The 18,294-nt window shown below is 36.6% G+C and overlaps 1 protein-coding gene across 1 annotated transcript in view; it reads left to right on the top strand.

Moving 5' to 3' along the window:
* LOC129925977 (mucin-3B-like) overlaps positions 1–18,294 on the top strand; it is a 32,709-nt gene that overhangs the window by 241 nt on the left and 14,174 nt on the right. The window contains exon 2 of the mRNA XM_056027584.1: positions 141–563. Coding sequence (XP_055883559.1) covers positions 141–563 — 423 coding nt within the window. The remainder of the gene's footprint in view (positions 1–140; positions 564–18,294) is intronic.

An 18,294-nucleotide genomic window follows, 5' to 3' on the forward strand; every position in this document is an offset into this window, starting at 1 on the left:
AATATACAGTGTGTGTGTGTGTGTGTGAGAGAGAGAAAGAGAGAGTGTACACTTGTGGTGTGTATGTATTCTGTGGAATCGATAATGTAACCTAATACAACGGTTCTCAGTATCGATCCGTTAAATGCTGTTACTTTAAGAGACAAGAAAGTGTGTACCGCAAGCTCACAAAGTTAACGATAAGCTACAAGCAGGCTCGTGTGGCCATCCCAAACCATTGGAACTGTTCCAGTGTGAGGTCAAGTCACCATTAGAGCAGGCTCGTGTGGCCATCCCAAACCATTTGGAACTGTTCCAGTGTGAGGTCAAGTCACCATTAGAGCAGGCTCGTGTTGTTATCCCAAACCATTTGGAACTGTTCCAGTGTGAGGTCAAGTCAACATTAGAGCAGGCTCGTGTGGCCATCCCAAACCATTTGAAACTGTTCCAGTGTGAGGTCAAGTCACCATTAGAGCAGGCTTGTGTGGCCATCCCAAACCATTTGGAACTGTTCCACTGTGAGGTCAAGTCAATATTGGAACAGGCTCGTGTTGCCATCCCAAACCATTTGGAACTGTTCCACTGTGAGGTCAAGTCACCATTAGAGCAGGCTCGAACAAATACGTCTTTAACAAGACAATGACACCCGTCTTAAGACCTGACTATGTACCCTGACACCCGTCTTAAGACCTGACTATATACCCTGACACCTTTCTTAAGACCTGACTATGTACACTGACACCTGTCTTAAGACCTGACTATGTACCCTGACACCTTTCTTAAGACCTGACTATGTCCCCTGATACCTTTCTTAAGACCTGGCTATGTCCCCTGACACCTGTCTTAAGACCTGACTATGTTCCCTGACACCTTTCTTAAGACCTGACTATGTCCCCTGACACCTGTCTTAAGACCTGACTATGTACCCTGACACCTGTCTTAAGACCTGACTATATACCCTGACACCTTTCTTAAGACCTGACTATGTTCACTGACACCTATCTAGAAAAAACTAATTAAGTACCACAAATTAATTAACTAATTGGTTAGTTGTTGTTTTTTAATGATTCATAAATTGTCCAAAGTTTGATCCATGAATACGAAGTGAGAGATATAACGTGTACAAGACTTGTACCAGACTGATAGACCAGAGAGTTGATAGAAGCCTCGTCAAAAATGAACGTAGAGAGGAAACGACCCGAGTCTCAACTAGATATGTGGAAACATAGAGAAGAAGATGGAGCGAGCGAAAGAGAGAAAGAAAGAAAATAATAGCCAATGAGAGAAAGAGAGTGCAAAACAAAATGAATTGTAATAATAGAAAGAAAGAGAAGAGATGGTAAGAAAAGAAAGAGATGGTTAGAAGAGAGATTGAGTATGTAAAACCAGATTACAGGCTACAATAAAGAAACAGTAGGTCTACGCCTTGTATGTAACACCAGTTTAGAGGCTACAATAAAGAAACAGTAGGTCTACGCCTTGTATGTAACACCAGTTTAGAGGCTACAATAAAGAAACAGTAGGTCTAGGCCTTGTATGTAACACCAGTTTAGAGGCTACAATAAAGAAACAGTAGGTCTACGCCTTGTATGTAACACCAGTTTAGAGGCTACAATAAAGAAACAATAGGCCTACGCCTTGTATGTAACACCAGTTTAGAGGCTACAATAAAGAAACAATAGGCCTACGCCTTGTATGTAACACCAGTTTAGAGGCTACAATAAAGAAACAGTAGGTCTACGCCTTGTATGTAACACCAGTTTAGAGGCTACAATAAAGAAACAATAGGCCTACGCCTTGTATGTAACACCAGTTTAGAGGCTACAATAAAGAAACAATAGGCCTACGCCTTGTATGTAACACCAGTTTAGAGGCTACAATAAAGAAACAGTAGGTCTACGCCTTGTATGTAACACCAGTTTAGAGGATACAATAAAGAAACAATAGGCCTACGCCTTGTATGTAACACCAGTTTAGAGGATACAATAAAGAAACAATAGGCCTACGCCTTGTATGTAACACCAGTTTAGAGGATACAATCAATTCACAAATCTTTTATGTTTCAGCAATACATCACTTTCTAAATATGTTTTTAGACTTACTGGCTGTCAGGAAACGGCATAAAGTATATATTGATTTGACCTTTACCATCCACATTTTGCCACCCATGAAATGCTAACAAACAAGTTAGCAGATCTTATTATCAACATATTATATTTTATTACTCTGGAATTTCTTTTTTTATGTATACTTAACAAAACCTTTTTTTTTGTCTATTTTCGATATTGATATCAATAAATGTATGAACTAAAGAACGAAACAAAATGACCTGACGTAGGCTATAAGAATCGATAAACTTGTCAAGCACAATTTGCATAGCCTCTCAAGGGAAGACAACTTTAGAAGAGAGGGATGCAACCCTTGATTATCTCATCCACATACCAGAGAAATCTGGCTAAAGGGAGGGTACCAGACTAGAGCTTGAAGATGAATCAGTCTCCGATGACTAGACCAAACGTTCTAATTTTTTTTTCTTCTGTTTTTTTTTTTCAAATTTTATTATTCTCTAACTTAGCCAATTGTTAGGTTTAAACTCTCGTTTGGACACGTCAGAAGTAATAATAAATGAAAAGTAATCATGGAATGCCTAGATCAATGAAATTATTACAAAATCAAGCAAAACCTTCGAGTTTATTAAATACAATTTTTACAAATCAAACAAAATTATAAAACTAAAATGTTATTTAGTTAGGTCACTATTAAAATATGCATCCTCAGTTTGGGATCCCTCAACTTCAGAAAACATAAACTCATAAAGAAACTAGAACAAATACAAAATACAGCATTAGCAATTATTCATCAAACTCTGAACCATCATCTTCAAATACTAAAACAAAATCTAATAAAATACTCTGAAAGACACAAAGATAAAGGCACATTCCTCGTTCCATATGCTAGGACAAATTTGTACAAACACTCCTTCTTCCCTAGCGCTATTAGAGCATGGAATGGGTTGCCTGAGCTATTAAGGAAAACCAGTGACTTGCAGAATTTAGGTCATTTGTTAATATGCATGACTAAAATGCACGACGCGTAGGACGTAATCATCTTCTTTTTTGAAGTAACGTCTGTATTATATAAGATAAGATAAGATAAGATAAGAACGCATATTCCAATTTGATTAGAGTAACACCTTTAGTACAATCACTAAACTTAGAGACACTTCAGGACAGAAGAATAAAATGTAAAGAATCTATAATACATAAAACACTGAAACTTAATTTACAAATAGAAAAACAAAACCTAATGAAATACTCAGAAAGACACAAAGATAGAGGCACATTTCTTATTTCATACGCTAGAACAAATTCGTACAAGTGCCCCTTCTTCCCTAGTGCCATTAGAGAATGGAATGGGTTGCCTGAATCAGCCAGGAAAACCAACGACTTTGCAAAGTTTAAGTCATTGATTAACATGCATTGACACGTGAAATGCGTAGGGAGTATTTATCTTATTTTTTGAAGTAACGTCTGTAAAATATAAGATAAGAGATAAGATAAAATGAAGCAAAAAATAAACGAGAAATGTGACTCCATGGTAAGTTGGATGAGCTGCCTAAAGCTATTGTGGGACGACGATGACCACTGTTGTCATCTATGGGGTTTTCAATGCGATTTTGACCTTATGTGGCTGGTGACACCTATGTGAACCCGGAATGCTCGGCTGCACGCTAGGTAGGCTAATCTAACTAGATCTTTTGTCAATTGCTTTGATTTTATTTCTGTGGAGCTTTTCTTCTGCCAGCGCTGTTCTCATGTCCTGAGCGTTTGTCGCTACAGTCTTTACAGCGCGACACCATGAGGCTCTTTCATGTGCTTCCGTCTGCTGGTTGGTAGGGTCAAGGTTCAAGACATTCCGATGGTGTCCTTGTGGCTACACCCTAACAGACCACCAACATCAACACTAGGTCATGAGAATTCATGAGTTATGTGCGCACCGAGAGATATTGGCCAGGGTTCAAACCTGGCAGTTCTAAGCCCATCATCATCATCATCTTCATTATCATCATCATCTGTCCATTGAATTTCACAGAGGGATGTTGTGACTCCACTTTTCCCGGTCAGCAGCTGCTGACCCAAACAACTCTTAGAACCAAACAACTCTTATAACCAAACAAGAATCATTTGACATGGCGAGAAAGTGATAAGTAAAGCAAAACCGGGCAAAATGGTTCCTAGTTTTGAATAATGTGATAGCAGGCCCTGAGCTTCTCCGGGAATTGAATATGTATTATTGTCTTCTATGTTGATTCTATTATGGGTCAAAGTTCAACTTTCAGCTTTTTCTAGACAAAAAAAAATCCTCCTATTACGCTGTTTTCCCAGAAACCAATGTATGTAAATAGTTCACATTTCAAGTATTTTATCTTCTCCTTATTGGTTTATGTTTAGACTACACTTAGAATGATTCAAATGTTAATTTCTTTAAACAACCAAAATGTCTCTTATGGAAATTGTAAAACAAAACCGGGCAAAATGGTTCCTAGTTTTGAATAATGTGATAGCCGGCCCTGAGCCTCTCCTGGAATTGAATATGTATTATTGTCTTCTATGTTGATTCTATTATGGGTCAAAGTTCAACTTTCAGCTTTTTCTAGACCAAAAACAAACAAAAATCCTCCTATTACGCTGTTTTCCCAGAAACCAATGTATGTAAATAGTTCACATTTCAAGTATGTTATCTTCTCCTTATTGGTTTATGTTTAGACTACACTTAGAATAATTCTAATGTTCATTTCTTTAAATAACCAAAATGTCTCTTATGGAAATTGAGTTTATGTGTGTGTGTTTATGTAACGGATTGAAAGAAAGTGCGGAGGTATGAGTTACACTTGTCTAGAGCTCTTAACCCTTAAAACGCGTGTGATAGTTTAGCCTCTAAACATCAGAGTTGTAATTCCATTTTGAGGGCACTCATTGTAAAACAACTCAGCAGCTTAAGGGTTAATCAGTCTCACCTGTTGGCTGGATGTTAACTTATTTACCTGTCACACAGCTGTTAATATCAACTGAACAAATATATTTTATGTCATTAACACCATCTGTCACTGCACTCTGTTATGTGTGTGTTTGACAGGCTTGAGATAACACAACAGATTTGTCTTTAACGCAAACGCTAATCGTTGGAAGGTCAGAAGGTCAAACTAGCAAAAGTTTCACAAATATATCTGTAAGTTTTGCTTTTATAGATTAGTTAAACATAACTTACAACGAATTTTTGGAGCAGATGTGAACTAAATGTGTGGAGTAGACATGAAATAAATGTGTGGAGTAGACATAAAGTAAATGTGTGGAGTAGACATAAAGTAAATGTGTGGAGTAGACATGAAATAAATGTGTGGAGTAGACATAAAGTAAATGTGTGGAGTAGACATAAAATAAATGTGTGGAGTAGACATAAAGTAAATGTGTGGAGTAGACATAAAATAAATGTGTGGAGTAGACATAAAATAAATGTGTGGAGTAGACATAAAGTAAATGTGTGGAGTAGACATAAAGTAAATGTGTGGAGTAGACATAAAATAAATGTGTGGAGTAGACATAAAATAAATGTGTGGAGTAGACATAAAGTAAATGTGTGGAGTAGATATGAAATAAATGTGTGGAGTAGACATGAAATAAATGTGTGGAGTAGACATGAAATAAATGTGTGGAGTAGACATAAAGTAAATGTGTGGAGTAGACATAAAATAAATGTGTGGAGTAGACATAAAGTAAATGTGTGGAGTAGACATAAAGTAAATGTGTGGAGTAGACATGAAATAAATGTGTGGAGTAGACATAAAGTAAATGTGTGGAGTAGACTTGAAATAAATGTGTGGAGTAGACATGAAATAAATGTGTGGAGTAGACATAAAATAAATGTGTGGAGTAGACATAAAATAAATGTGTGGAGTAGATATGAAATAAATGTGTGGAGTAGATATAAAATAAATGTGTGGAGTAGACATAAAATAAATGTGTGGAGTAGATATGAAATAAATGTGTGGAGTAGACATGAAATAAATGTGTGGAGTAGATATAAAGTAAATGTGTGGAGTAGACATAAAATAAATGTGTGGAGTAGACATAAAGTAATGTGTGGAGTAGACATAAAGTAAATGTGTGGAGTAGATATGAAATAAATGTGTGGAGTAGACATAAAGTAAATGTGTGGAGTAGACATAAAATAAATGTGTGGAGTAGACATAAAATAAATGTGTGGAGTAGACATAAAATAAATGTGTGGAGTAGATATGAAATAAATGTGTGGAGTAGATATAAAATAAATGTGTGGAGTAGACATAAAATAAATGTGTGGAGTAGATATGAAATAAATGTGTGGAGTAGATATAAAATAAATGTGTGGAGTAGACATAAAGTAAATGTGTGGAGTAGACATAAAGTAAATGTGTGGAGTAGATATAAAATAAATGTGTGGAGTAGACATAAAATAAATGTGTGGAGTAGACATAAAGTAAATGTGTGGAGTAGATATGAAATAAATGTGTGGAGTAGATATAAAATAAATGTGTGGAGTAGACATAAAGTAAATGTGCGGAGTAGATATGAAATAAATGTGTGGAGTAGACATGAAATAAATGTGTGGAGTAGACATGAAATAAATGTGTGGAGTAGACATAAAGTAAATGTGTGGAGTAGACATAAAATAAATGTGTGGAGTAGACATAAAATAAATGTGTGGAGTAGACATGAAATAAATGTGTGGAGTAGACATGAAATAAATGTGTGGAGTAGACATAAAATAAATGTGTGGAGTAGACATAAAATAAATGTGTGGAGTAGATATGAAATAAATGTGTGGAGTAGATATAAAATAAATGTGTGGAGTAGACATAAAATAAATGTGTGGAGTAGATATGAAATAAATGTGTGGAGTAGACATGAAATAAATGTGTGGAGTAGATATAAAGTAAATGTGTGGAGTAGACATAAAATAAATGTGTGGAGTAGACATAAAGTAAATGTGTGGAGTAGACATAAAGTAAATGTGTGGAATAGACATAAAGTAAATGTGTGGAGTAGACATAAAGTAAATGTGTGGAGTAGACATAAAATAAATGTGTGGAGTAGATATGAAATAAATGTGTGGAGTAGACATAAAGTAAATGTGTGGAGTAGACATAAAATAAATGTGTGGAGTAGACATAAAATAAATGTGTGGAGTAGACATAAAATAAATGTGTGGAGTAGATATGAAATAAATGTGTGGAGTAGACATAAAGTAAATGTGTGGAGTAGACATAAAATAAATGTGTGGAGTAGACATAAAATAAATGTGTGGAGTAGACATGAAATAAATGTGTGGAGTAGATATGAAATAAATGTGTGGAGTAGACATAAAGTAAATGTGTGGAGTAGACATAAAATAAATGTGTGGAGTAGACATAAAATAAATGTGTGGAGTAGATATGAAATAAATGTGTGGAGTAGACATAAAATAAATGTGTGGAGTAGATATGAAATAAATGTGTGGAGTAGATATAAAATAAATGTGTGGAGTAGACATAAAGTAAATGTGTGGAGTAGACATAAAGTAAATGTGTGGAGTAGATATAAAATAAATGTGTGGAGTAGACATAAAATAAATGTGTGGAGTAGACATAAAGTAAATGTGTGGAGTAGATATGAAATAAATGTGTGGAGTAGATATAAAATAAATGTGTGGAGTAGACATAAAGTAAATGTGTGGAGTAGATATGAAATAAATGTGTGGAGTAGACATGAAATAAATGTGTGGAGTAGACATGAAATAAATGTGTGGAGTAGACATAAAGTAAATGTGTGGAGTAGACATAAAATAAATGTGTGGAGTAGACATGAAATAAATGTGTGGAGTAGACATAAAGTAAATGTGTGGAGTAGACATAAAGTAAATGTGTGGAGTAGACATGAAATAAATGTGTGGAGTAGACATGAAATAAATGTGTGGAGTAGACATAAAGTAAATGTGTGGAGTAGACATGAAATAAATGTGTGGAGTAGACATAAAGTAAATGTGTGGAGTAGACATAAAGTAAATGTGTGGAGTAGATATGAAATAAATGTGTGGAGTAGACATAAAGTAAATGTGTGGAGTAGATATGAAATAAATGTGTGGAGTAGACATAAAGTAAATGTGTGGAGTAGACATGAAATAAATGTGTGGATCTGAAATTATATTAATATTATTGTTTGAACAATCTTTTAAAATATGACTTATGCCAATAGATCCAAAGACCTGATCCCGAGCAGCACTTCTCAACCTCAGTGTGGCGCTCGGCTGGAATCGGTCGTTAGGGGAGACGATTAGGCCGCTAAGGAAGCAAAACAGAACCCGTGATTGGCGCCTAAAGTCATATTGCACTGGCCGGGATGGAAGAAAATCCAACATGTCACTATTTACACAACAGCCTCAAGGGGAATGATGTGGTACAGAGAATGAATATGGGGGATTTCCCCCGGTGTGATCGACCTTTGGTCTCACTTCTAACCCGCGCAAGCTCTCTATCAAACCTTTGTGTGTTTTTTTTATTTTCGGTATTTCCACAAAAAGCCGCCGTCTAAGTTGGGAAGCAAAACTTAGCAATGTCAAGGACGCTCATTGAATTTCGAAATTTCCAACTAAACAAAAGTGTCAAACAGAAGAGCTTAAAAAAATGATTCTTCAGAGCTATAATGTGTACGAAGATTATCAAGCAACTTTTTAAAAACACAGCTTATCAACACATTCTCTATTTTGTACACCGGATAGACCAGACAGCTTGCTATTTCTTAGTTTCTCCACCATGTTCTAGAAATCATAAATAGAGATTGCGGAAAACTCCGTATGTTTGAAGCGAATATTTTTTTCCACCAGGAAAGTTATTTTTTATTTGCCATACGTCATTTCCGCTTCCTTTTAGACGCGCTTCAAATAAACAAACACCTAATCCTAATAGAGTAAAAAAAAGATACAGATCTAGGATTTATTTTGAGAGAGAGAAGAGGGAGCAAGGAGAGATATTTTGTAGCACTGTCATTTCTCTACATTCGAAAGGAATCTTCTTCTTCTTAAACTGTCAGGTAGAGTTGAGCCCTCGGATCTTGGAACTCTAGGCCAGCAAAGGTGAACAAGAGCTCCCCCTCACCGGCCTGAATGAAAACAGTGTACACTGTTTTGTCTGGCGGGTGGGTCAGACTCTCGGCAATGGGCCGCATATACAAGGACCCCCGCCATTTTCCTTTTTTATACCAGGCTAACCGTGCGGGACACGCCATTTTTGTAACGGCCCATTGAGGAACAGCTCTTGGATTGTGACAAGGTTGTGGGAGCTTTTTTACAACTCCGCACAGCGCAATGAGGATACTCTCGCACCCCCTTATAGGCACCCCCACGGGAGTCTTGTTTTGCTACCCTTTAGCCTAATCGTTTCCTCCTACGATCGTTTCCACCCGGGCGCCACTATGAGACAGGGTAACATGCCCGGGTCGAAAGGAATCAAATAAACGAGAACAATTTCTTTCCATATGATTCTAAGACAAAACAATAAATAAATGTAACGTAGGGAACGGGACTCAATTGGGGACTTCGTAAAACGCATTTTTTCCCCCTCTAAGCCTGAAACTGGTGGTCTAAAGCAATGTTTCCCAAACTGTATTCCGAGGAACCCTGGTGTTCCACGACGCCTGAATAGGTGTTACCACGAACTACTGGAATAGTTAGCTAGTAGGCCATCGCTTGAATTAATCTCTCTAAAAAAAAAATAATCCGCTAAATAGTCAGAATGTGCAAAGTGTTCCGTTATTTGGTAAAAGCTTTGAGAAACACTGGTCTAAAAAAACGTTTTGCGGTTTCTAATACCGTACATTGTTTGTCTCAAGTTTTTCTTGATCGGTTTCGGTGTTTGATTACATGATCGATTAACCGGCGTGTTTCCTAAACGTGTGGTCTACTAACAGGTGGACCTCCCAAATGTTTCATCGCGTGGTCAACTTAAAGGTGGACCTCCTGAATGTTTATGTATGGGCCAGATCTAGCTTTTTGACGGATGCTTATTACTATTCACATGTTATTGAAATAACAATTCTTTAATATAATTACTCTAACCAATAACCTTTTTTTTTTTTTAGGAGAGCATTTGTACTCTGTCAATAGATACCACCTATTAAAATCAAAAAGCGATACGCTATTGGTATTTTAAATCTTATAATAAGTAACTAAAACAGGTTTTTAATTATGTACATACTGGCTCGACAAACTTTTCACCACTATAAGAAACACATAATAAAACTTTGATGTGGAGTTGAATGAAATATTTTCATGTTTCTCCAATTTATACATTTGAAACACCAAGATACCCTAGTGGGAATCTTTCATGTACATTTGTATGAATTGTCTACCCTTAACATTCATTCACTATTAGATAATTGTAAGTAAACGATTTTATAAATTAACTATTTAAATCAGTTATGCTTAATTGAACCCTAGTGAAATCGAGCTTGTGTGGTTATGCTTGATAACGGGTGGGGGGCGGGGGAATACTTGGCAATCAAAACAAGCCGCTGCCTCTTTTAGAAGCAAGACAAAGGTGAACTTAGTCTTTCAATAACGCTTTTCATTATCTTGTGAGATGCAATTAGCAGCCCTTCAAGGAGGGTCACTAAAAAGGGTTTGAACTGTCATGTGTACATATTGTCCATTACACATAATGTCCATTACACATAATGTCAATTACATATATTGTCCATTACACATATTGTCCATTACATATATTGTCCATCACACATATTGTCTATTACACATAATGTCCATTATGTCCATTACACATAATGCCCATTACACATTTTGCCAATTACACATATTGTCCATTACACATATTGTCCTTTACATATATTGTCCATTACACATATTGTCAGTTACACATAATGTCCATTACACATATTGTCCATTACACATATTGCCAATTACACATATTGTTCATAATACATAATATATATTACACATAATATACATTACACATATTGTCCATTACACATATTGTCCATTACACATATTGTCCATTACACATATTGTCTATTAGGTTCTTACCAGTTCTTGCCCCCCCCCCCCCAGGCGTACTTCTTTAGTAATTTACCTAACCTAACCACCCACTTCCAGACCCCTTCTCAGACAAATGTATCCGCACGCCTTTGTGTCCTGCACTTTATGTTTAGCACGTGTTCTGTTCAGTTGTTTTCTTTTTAGAAGTTTATCACAGTTCAACTAGACTTTTATCACAGTCCAACTAGACTTTTATCACAGTCCAACTAGACTTTTATCACAGTCCAACTAGACTTTTATCACAGTCCAACTAGACTTTTATCACAGTCCAACTAGACTTTTATCACAGTCCAACTAGACTTTTATCACAGTCCAACTAGACTTTTATCACAGTCCAACTAGACTTTTATCACAGTCCAACTAGACTTTTATCACAGTCCAACTAGACTTTTATCACAGTCCAACTAGATTTTTATCACAGTCCAACTAGACTTTTATCACAGTCCAACTAGACTTTTATCACAGTCAAACTAGACTTTTGTCACAATTCAACTAGACTTTTATCACAGTCCAACTAGACTTTTATCACAGTCCAACTAGACTTTTACCACAATTCAACTAGACTTTTACCACAATTCAACTAGACTTTTATCACAGTCAAACTAGACTTTTGTCACAATTCAACTAGACTTTAATCACAGTCCAACTAGACTTTTATCACAGTCCAACTAGACTTTTACCACAATTCAACTAGACTTTTACCACAATTCAACTAGACTTTTATCACAGTCAAACTAGACTTTTGTCACAATTCAACTAGACTTTTATCACAGTCCAACTAGACTTTTATCACAATTCAACTAGACTTTTACCACAATTCAACTAGACTTTTATCACAGTCCAACTAGACTTTTATCACAGTCTAACTAGACTTTTATCACAGTCCAACTAGACTTTGATTACAGTCCAACTAGACTTTTACCACAATTCAACTAGACTTTTACCACAATTCAACTAGACTTTTATCACAGTCCAACTAGACTTTTATCACAGTCCAACTAGACTTTTATCACAGTCCAACTAGACTTTTATCACAGTCCAACTAGACTTTTATCACAGTCCAACTAGACTTTTATCACAGTCCAACTAGACTTTTACCACATTTCAACTAGACTTTTATCACAATTCAACTAGACTTTTACCACAATTCAACTAGACTTTTATCACAGTCCAACTAGACTTTTATCACAGTCCAACTAGACTTTTATCACAGTCCAACTAGACTTTTATCACAGTCCAACTAGACTTTTATCACAGTCCAACTAGACTTTTATCACAGTCCAACTAGACTTTTATCACAGTCCAACTAGACTTTTACCACAGTCCAACTAGACTTTTATCACAGTCCAACTAGACTTTTACCAGAATTCAACTAGACTTTTATCACAACTCAACTACTTCTTCTTCTTCATCGTTCTCATTGTTATGTTGGAGTGTTCATATGACTAGACCAATACATGAGATGAACTGCGCAGTGGTTTCCAAATCAGGGAGCTCTCCATATAGTTTTCTTTCTATTGGGGTGATTTGGGGCCAATGTCTTATACGGGCCTCTTGGTAGAGAGAGCAGTTTTGGAGGACGTGGTCGGCATTTTCTGGTGATACTCCACATGGGCAGATTTCACTGGTTCCAATTTTGAGCTTCCGGAACATGTGTTGTCGCATTCTGTTGTGTCCGGTCCTGAGTCGAAAGATTAGACGTTGGTCTTGTCGGGATAGCTTATAGTAAGCATCATCTTTCTTGTGATTTGGATGGGAGCTCGTCCATTTCTCATTTATTTTATCTACAATTAATTTCTTCATTTCTTCTGGATAGAGTGCAGAGTTTACTTGTGAGTTTGTTCTCCCACTCTTGGCGAGTGTGTCAGCCTTCTCATTTCCTGCTAGTTGTATGTGAGCTGGTATCCATTGAATAACAGTTTTTTTGCTGTTGTGGTTGAGCTTTGTGAGTGCTGTTCTGAGGTTTTTAATATAAGGGGAATCAGAGTTTTGCAGGCTTTGGAGGGTTGTTTTTGCGTCTGTTAGAAAGACAATCTGACTGTGAGGGGAACTTGGATGATTTGCTAGCATGGTAGCAGCTAGTGCTAGTGCTTCCCTTTCTGCTCTGTGACTGTCAGAGAGCTCTCCAGTTGCAAAGGATTTTTCTAGTTTTTCTCCATCTGGCCATTCGATAAGTATTCCAGCTCCTCCATTAGTGGTGGCTTTATGGGATGAGCCATCCGTGTAAACTCTGATCCACTGATTGCTAGGGTAATTGGTATGTAGAAAACAGTTCACTATTTCCTTGAGCTCTGTTGGTCTGTAATCAGATTTTCTTTTTATGTTTTCAATATGGTCCCTTATAGTAGGAAGAGGGCTTTCGTCCCAGGGTGGAGATTCATTATAGTGTATCGAGGATTCCAGAGTAATTTTTTCAAGTTGGTGTTTCTTTTTTAGGTTTAGAGATTCCTGTATAAAATTGGTCCTTTTGAGACGGTTTTTTGTGCCAGTTTTGTGGATTTTTGTTCTGAGTGGGTGCCTCTCCAAACAACTCAACTAGACTTTTATCACAATTCAACTAGACTTTTATCACAGTCCAACTAGACTTTTATCATAGTCCAACTAGACTTTTATCACAGTCCAACTAGACTTTTACCACAATTTAACTAGACTTTTATCACAGTCCAACTATACTTTTACCACAATTCAACTAGACTTTTATCACAGTCCAACTATACTTTTACCACAATTCAACTAGACTTTTATCACAGTCCAACTATACTTTTACCACAATTCAACTAGACTTTTATCACAGTCCAACTATACTTTTACCACAATTCAACTAGACTTTTATCACAGTCCAACTATACTTTTACCACAATTCAACTAGACTTTTATCACAGTCCAACTATACTTTTACCACAATTCAACTAGACTTTTATCACAGTCCAACTATACTTTTACCACAATTCAACTAGACTTTTATCACAGTCCAACTATACTTTTACCACAATTCAACTAGACTTTACTTATATTATAGTGCAACTAGAACTTTGTCGAAGACCTAACAGTTCAACTATTGACCTTTTGGACTTAAAACAAAAAATAATAATTTAAGTCTAATATGAAAATGCTTAGATTTGCCCTGGAGTTGGGTCCAGCATACGATTTATTCAATGTCGTCGCGACCAAAAATAAACAGTAAACTACATTTTGAACAAAGCAACAGTGATACGAATGGAATCTCTAGATAACAACGAGATGTCTTTTCTTTACACTTCAAACAAAAAACACTGCATTCAACTTTTACTTTAAATCTGGCATTCTAAGTTTTCTTCTTTCTGTCATGACTCGTCAAAAGTTAAAGAAACTCCTTTAGACCTCGCGATCTATGGGGCAGGTGATGCAAAGCTCGTCTTCCTCATGGTTTAACGAGGAGGTCATGTGACCAGCACAACGACCAACCGCCTTTACTTCTCCAACGTACGCTAGGTACTTATTAGACATGGGAGGAGAGACCAATCGGAGGAGGGATTCCCAAACTACGGCCTGTGGGACATTTCCTACCCCCTGACTTGATGCTATTACGAAACTATGTAAGGATATGATAACAATAAGGTTTGTCATCTAGCCTACACAAAGTATCATGTGAAAAATTACGAAAATGAGGCCTAAATTACGTCCGAGTACGTTCCGAGTGTAATAATCGGGTGCAATCACGTGAATCATGCGGTGCTAATCCGCTTATTAAAACTTCTGCTCGAAGGTTGGGCGACAATCAATCAGGTTATTGCCCTTAGAAACCAATTGTTAAAATTTAATTATTAATATTTTACTTAAAGCACAAGGTCACAAACAGTTTGATGCTGAGATTTATATCTGACACTTATTTTTTTCGATTATCTTATCTTATCTTATCTTATATAATACAGACTTTACTTCAAAAAAGAAGATGATTGGCTTTGGATTACAACGTCCCTCCAGCGTCATCTATCTCAGCCATCAAAGAACGCTATCATCGATGACATCATTTCTTCACCTATGATGACAGAATTATGTTAATCTCGTCGTCTGCCACCATTTTGACAAATAGAGAAGGGGAGTAAGTGTCGTCAACACCGGAAGGAAAGCGGAAATGTAGAGATCATCAACAGGATTTTCCGGAAACTCACGAAGAAACGAAACCGGAAGCTGCAGATGAGGCAATAACTCATATGACGTCTTGGATACTACACGAGAAAGTTACTCTTTTGAGGCAATACTGAGTTAATAAGGAAGTTTTACGGGCTTGTTGTTTTTTTAACACAAAAACAAAATATTTCATCTTTTTAATTTTTTTATTTTTAATTTTTTTTTTTTGTAAAGTATAGTACTCACTTGTAAATGTTTGTAAGCTCTAATGTGTTTGTCTCTCCGGCTCACGTCTGACGGAACGTAACGGTTAGAAATTATCTTTAATACGAGCGTATCTATTTTCTTGTAAATTGAAAGATTCTTTGTTTCCTTGCCTTAAAAATACAAAATGGTTGTAATATTCAACGAAACAGCGAGGTGTTAGGTCATAGTGGACGATCTAATAAATTACGACTCAGATTGAGCCAGCAAGAGTACATAAGCTCTATTATCTGTTGTAAAAAGAAAAAGTACTGTTTGCGTTCGTAATTGCGTTTCTATGACAACAGGGATGTAAACAAAGTCGTCAAACTTCCGTGTACTACTAAAGAGAAATAAAATAATTGACAAGGGAGACAATCGGCTTGTAAGGATTCAGAGATAGGGGGGGAGGGGTCACGTGGTCACAAAATGGCTAAAAAGACTCATAACACATTGTTTGAGATAAACATGTGAAATAAAATTGTTTTGATATAGACTTGGTTTTGGTCTAGTCATATGACGCAAGTACTGTCAACGTGATTAGTCTGAGATCAAATCCTGGTGAAACCAACAAGTTGTAGTTTTTTTTTCTCTCGCTTGAGTCAACACAGTGCAACGTTATATTGGAGGTTGTCATGGTAACTCAATCCAATAATACCGCGTCGTGTTTACATAGTGTCGAAGCAGCGTATAACCAAATATCGATAAGGACATCTCAACTGAGCCGTAGAATAGCGTGAACAGACCGTAACTTAACAGATTTGTATCTTCACAGTCTGTAACCAATTCCACATGAACTGTCTTACCATACTCCCAAAGCAGAACGAAGCAAGATATGACTTTGTCCAGGGGCGGACTGGCTATATGGGCATCTGGGCAAATGCCCGGTGGGCCGGTACCCAAATGGGCCGGTTGGGCCACCGAAATGGCCTGATCGAAGCAAACATGGCACATATCAAATTGTTAAAGGTTTTATAATATTCTAATTATATTATTATTATTATTTTTAAGGCCCTCTGAGCGTCGTGTTAAAAAAAAATCTTTCACAGACATTGTAGTGTAATACTATTTTAATCAAACACATTTTCCGAAAATAAAATGTAGAATGTAGACAGTGCTACTAGTAGGCTTCATCTTTTTAGGGCCTACATAATTGCTGATTTAAAAAGACCTATATTGCTTATAAAGATATAGAGTTCACTGTATTGTAATAGCTTAAGTGAGAAAACTTAACGAGGCACATCGATATTTATTGACAAGACATCACAGGTACACAAACAACATCTATCTCCATATTGGCTCTCTACTTGGGCGGAAATCGTTTGTCACCTCTGTCAACATCCGACTTCTGGTCACTGATAGTGCGCACCTTCTTTCTGCACTATCTTGGATGGCGGTGTGCATGGCAAGGTTATAACAGTATGAATGCATATCGATACATTATCAAACTTAACAATGATTTTGAGGACAGGTACACCTATGATGCCCATCACATGATAGAGAATTGGTGGGCCGGATTTTATAGAAATGCCCGGGCCGATTTTGACACCCAGACCGCCCCTGACTTTGTCACATTGACATTGGCTGTTGTAAGATTACAAACAAAACTTCGGCCTATTAGTAGGTCCTAACTCTTAAAGACTATTAATTAGAAGGTTACCTCTGCGGCGTCTGTGTCACTAAAAAGAAATTGGTAAATACAATCTTTCTGGTCGATAGTATTGTAGCGCTTTTCTAACCAGAGGCCAAAGTTTACAATCTATCAAAACAATTCTTTTTACTAAGCTTATATCAACTCTCTTTCCGTCTGGTGCAATGTTTGTACACGTTATTTCTCCCACACACATTCTCGAATCAAGTTAAAATTGTACACACCTATTTGTGGTACCTAACAAAACATGAATCAATAAAAAAATGAATAATTATTTAAGTATTGATAATTAAGTATCGAAAAATTGAAATAAATGCTACTTATTGAGAGCTATGGCTGTATATATGGACTTATTTCCCTTATCACGTTTTGTACAATTCCCATTGAAATTTCGCATAATTATGCAAAGCCAATGACAATGATGGATCAATAAAGATAAATGACAAATTAGTGGCAATTAAATAATTTAGTATTTTTTTTTAGAAAAAAGGGAGATTTTTTCATGCAGTATTGACTTATGTGGCATGAATTTTGCGGTTATTCCCCTAAGATTAGCTTCCTTTTGGAAAAAAACGCTTAAAAAATATTTTGCTTGTTTAAGGCATCTGGATAGTCAAATGGTCTGTTTTCTCCTTGCGGTGTTGCTGCTAGACGGATTGGTGGAATCGGAGGGTCCGTGGTCAGAGCACTATCACTTCCCACGTTGTTGTTTTTTTTATGAAAAATATTGTAGCCAGTGCTACCATGACTTGGGTAGCATGTAGGTGTCGTTCTATGTCTGCATCAAAGGTGAGAAAATATGTAGTTCAAAGATGAGTCTTCGTTGCTACATGAAACAGAGCCTCTTTCTTAATCTTCAGACACGAAGAAAAGGTCTTATAAGTATTTTGAATATTAAGGGCGGCACCCGTTTCAAGTTCTTCGTTTGCTTTTAGGTACTTTCACCTCCACCTTCATCTATCCCTCAGCCCGTTGGGGCACCACACAGGATCTGTTGACCTTTTTTTTTTTATTCCTCTCAGTCTTTTGCCTTGTTTAGTATCTCTTTCAATAGCAGACCCGTCCAATTTTTTATTTTGTCTGTCTGTCTCTTCTTCTTCTTTTTCCTGGTACTGTTCCCTGGAGGAAGGTCTTTGCGATCTCTATGGACCTTTTATCAAGAATTGACTAGTTTTTTTTTTGTGTTTTTT

This window comes from Biomphalaria glabrata, chromosome 4 (assembly GCF_947242115.1).
Source record: "Biomphalaria glabrata chromosome 4, xgBioGlab47.1, whole genome shotgun sequence".
Taxonomy (NCBI): domain Eukaryota; kingdom Metazoa; phylum Mollusca; class Gastropoda; family Planorbidae; genus Biomphalaria; species Biomphalaria glabrata.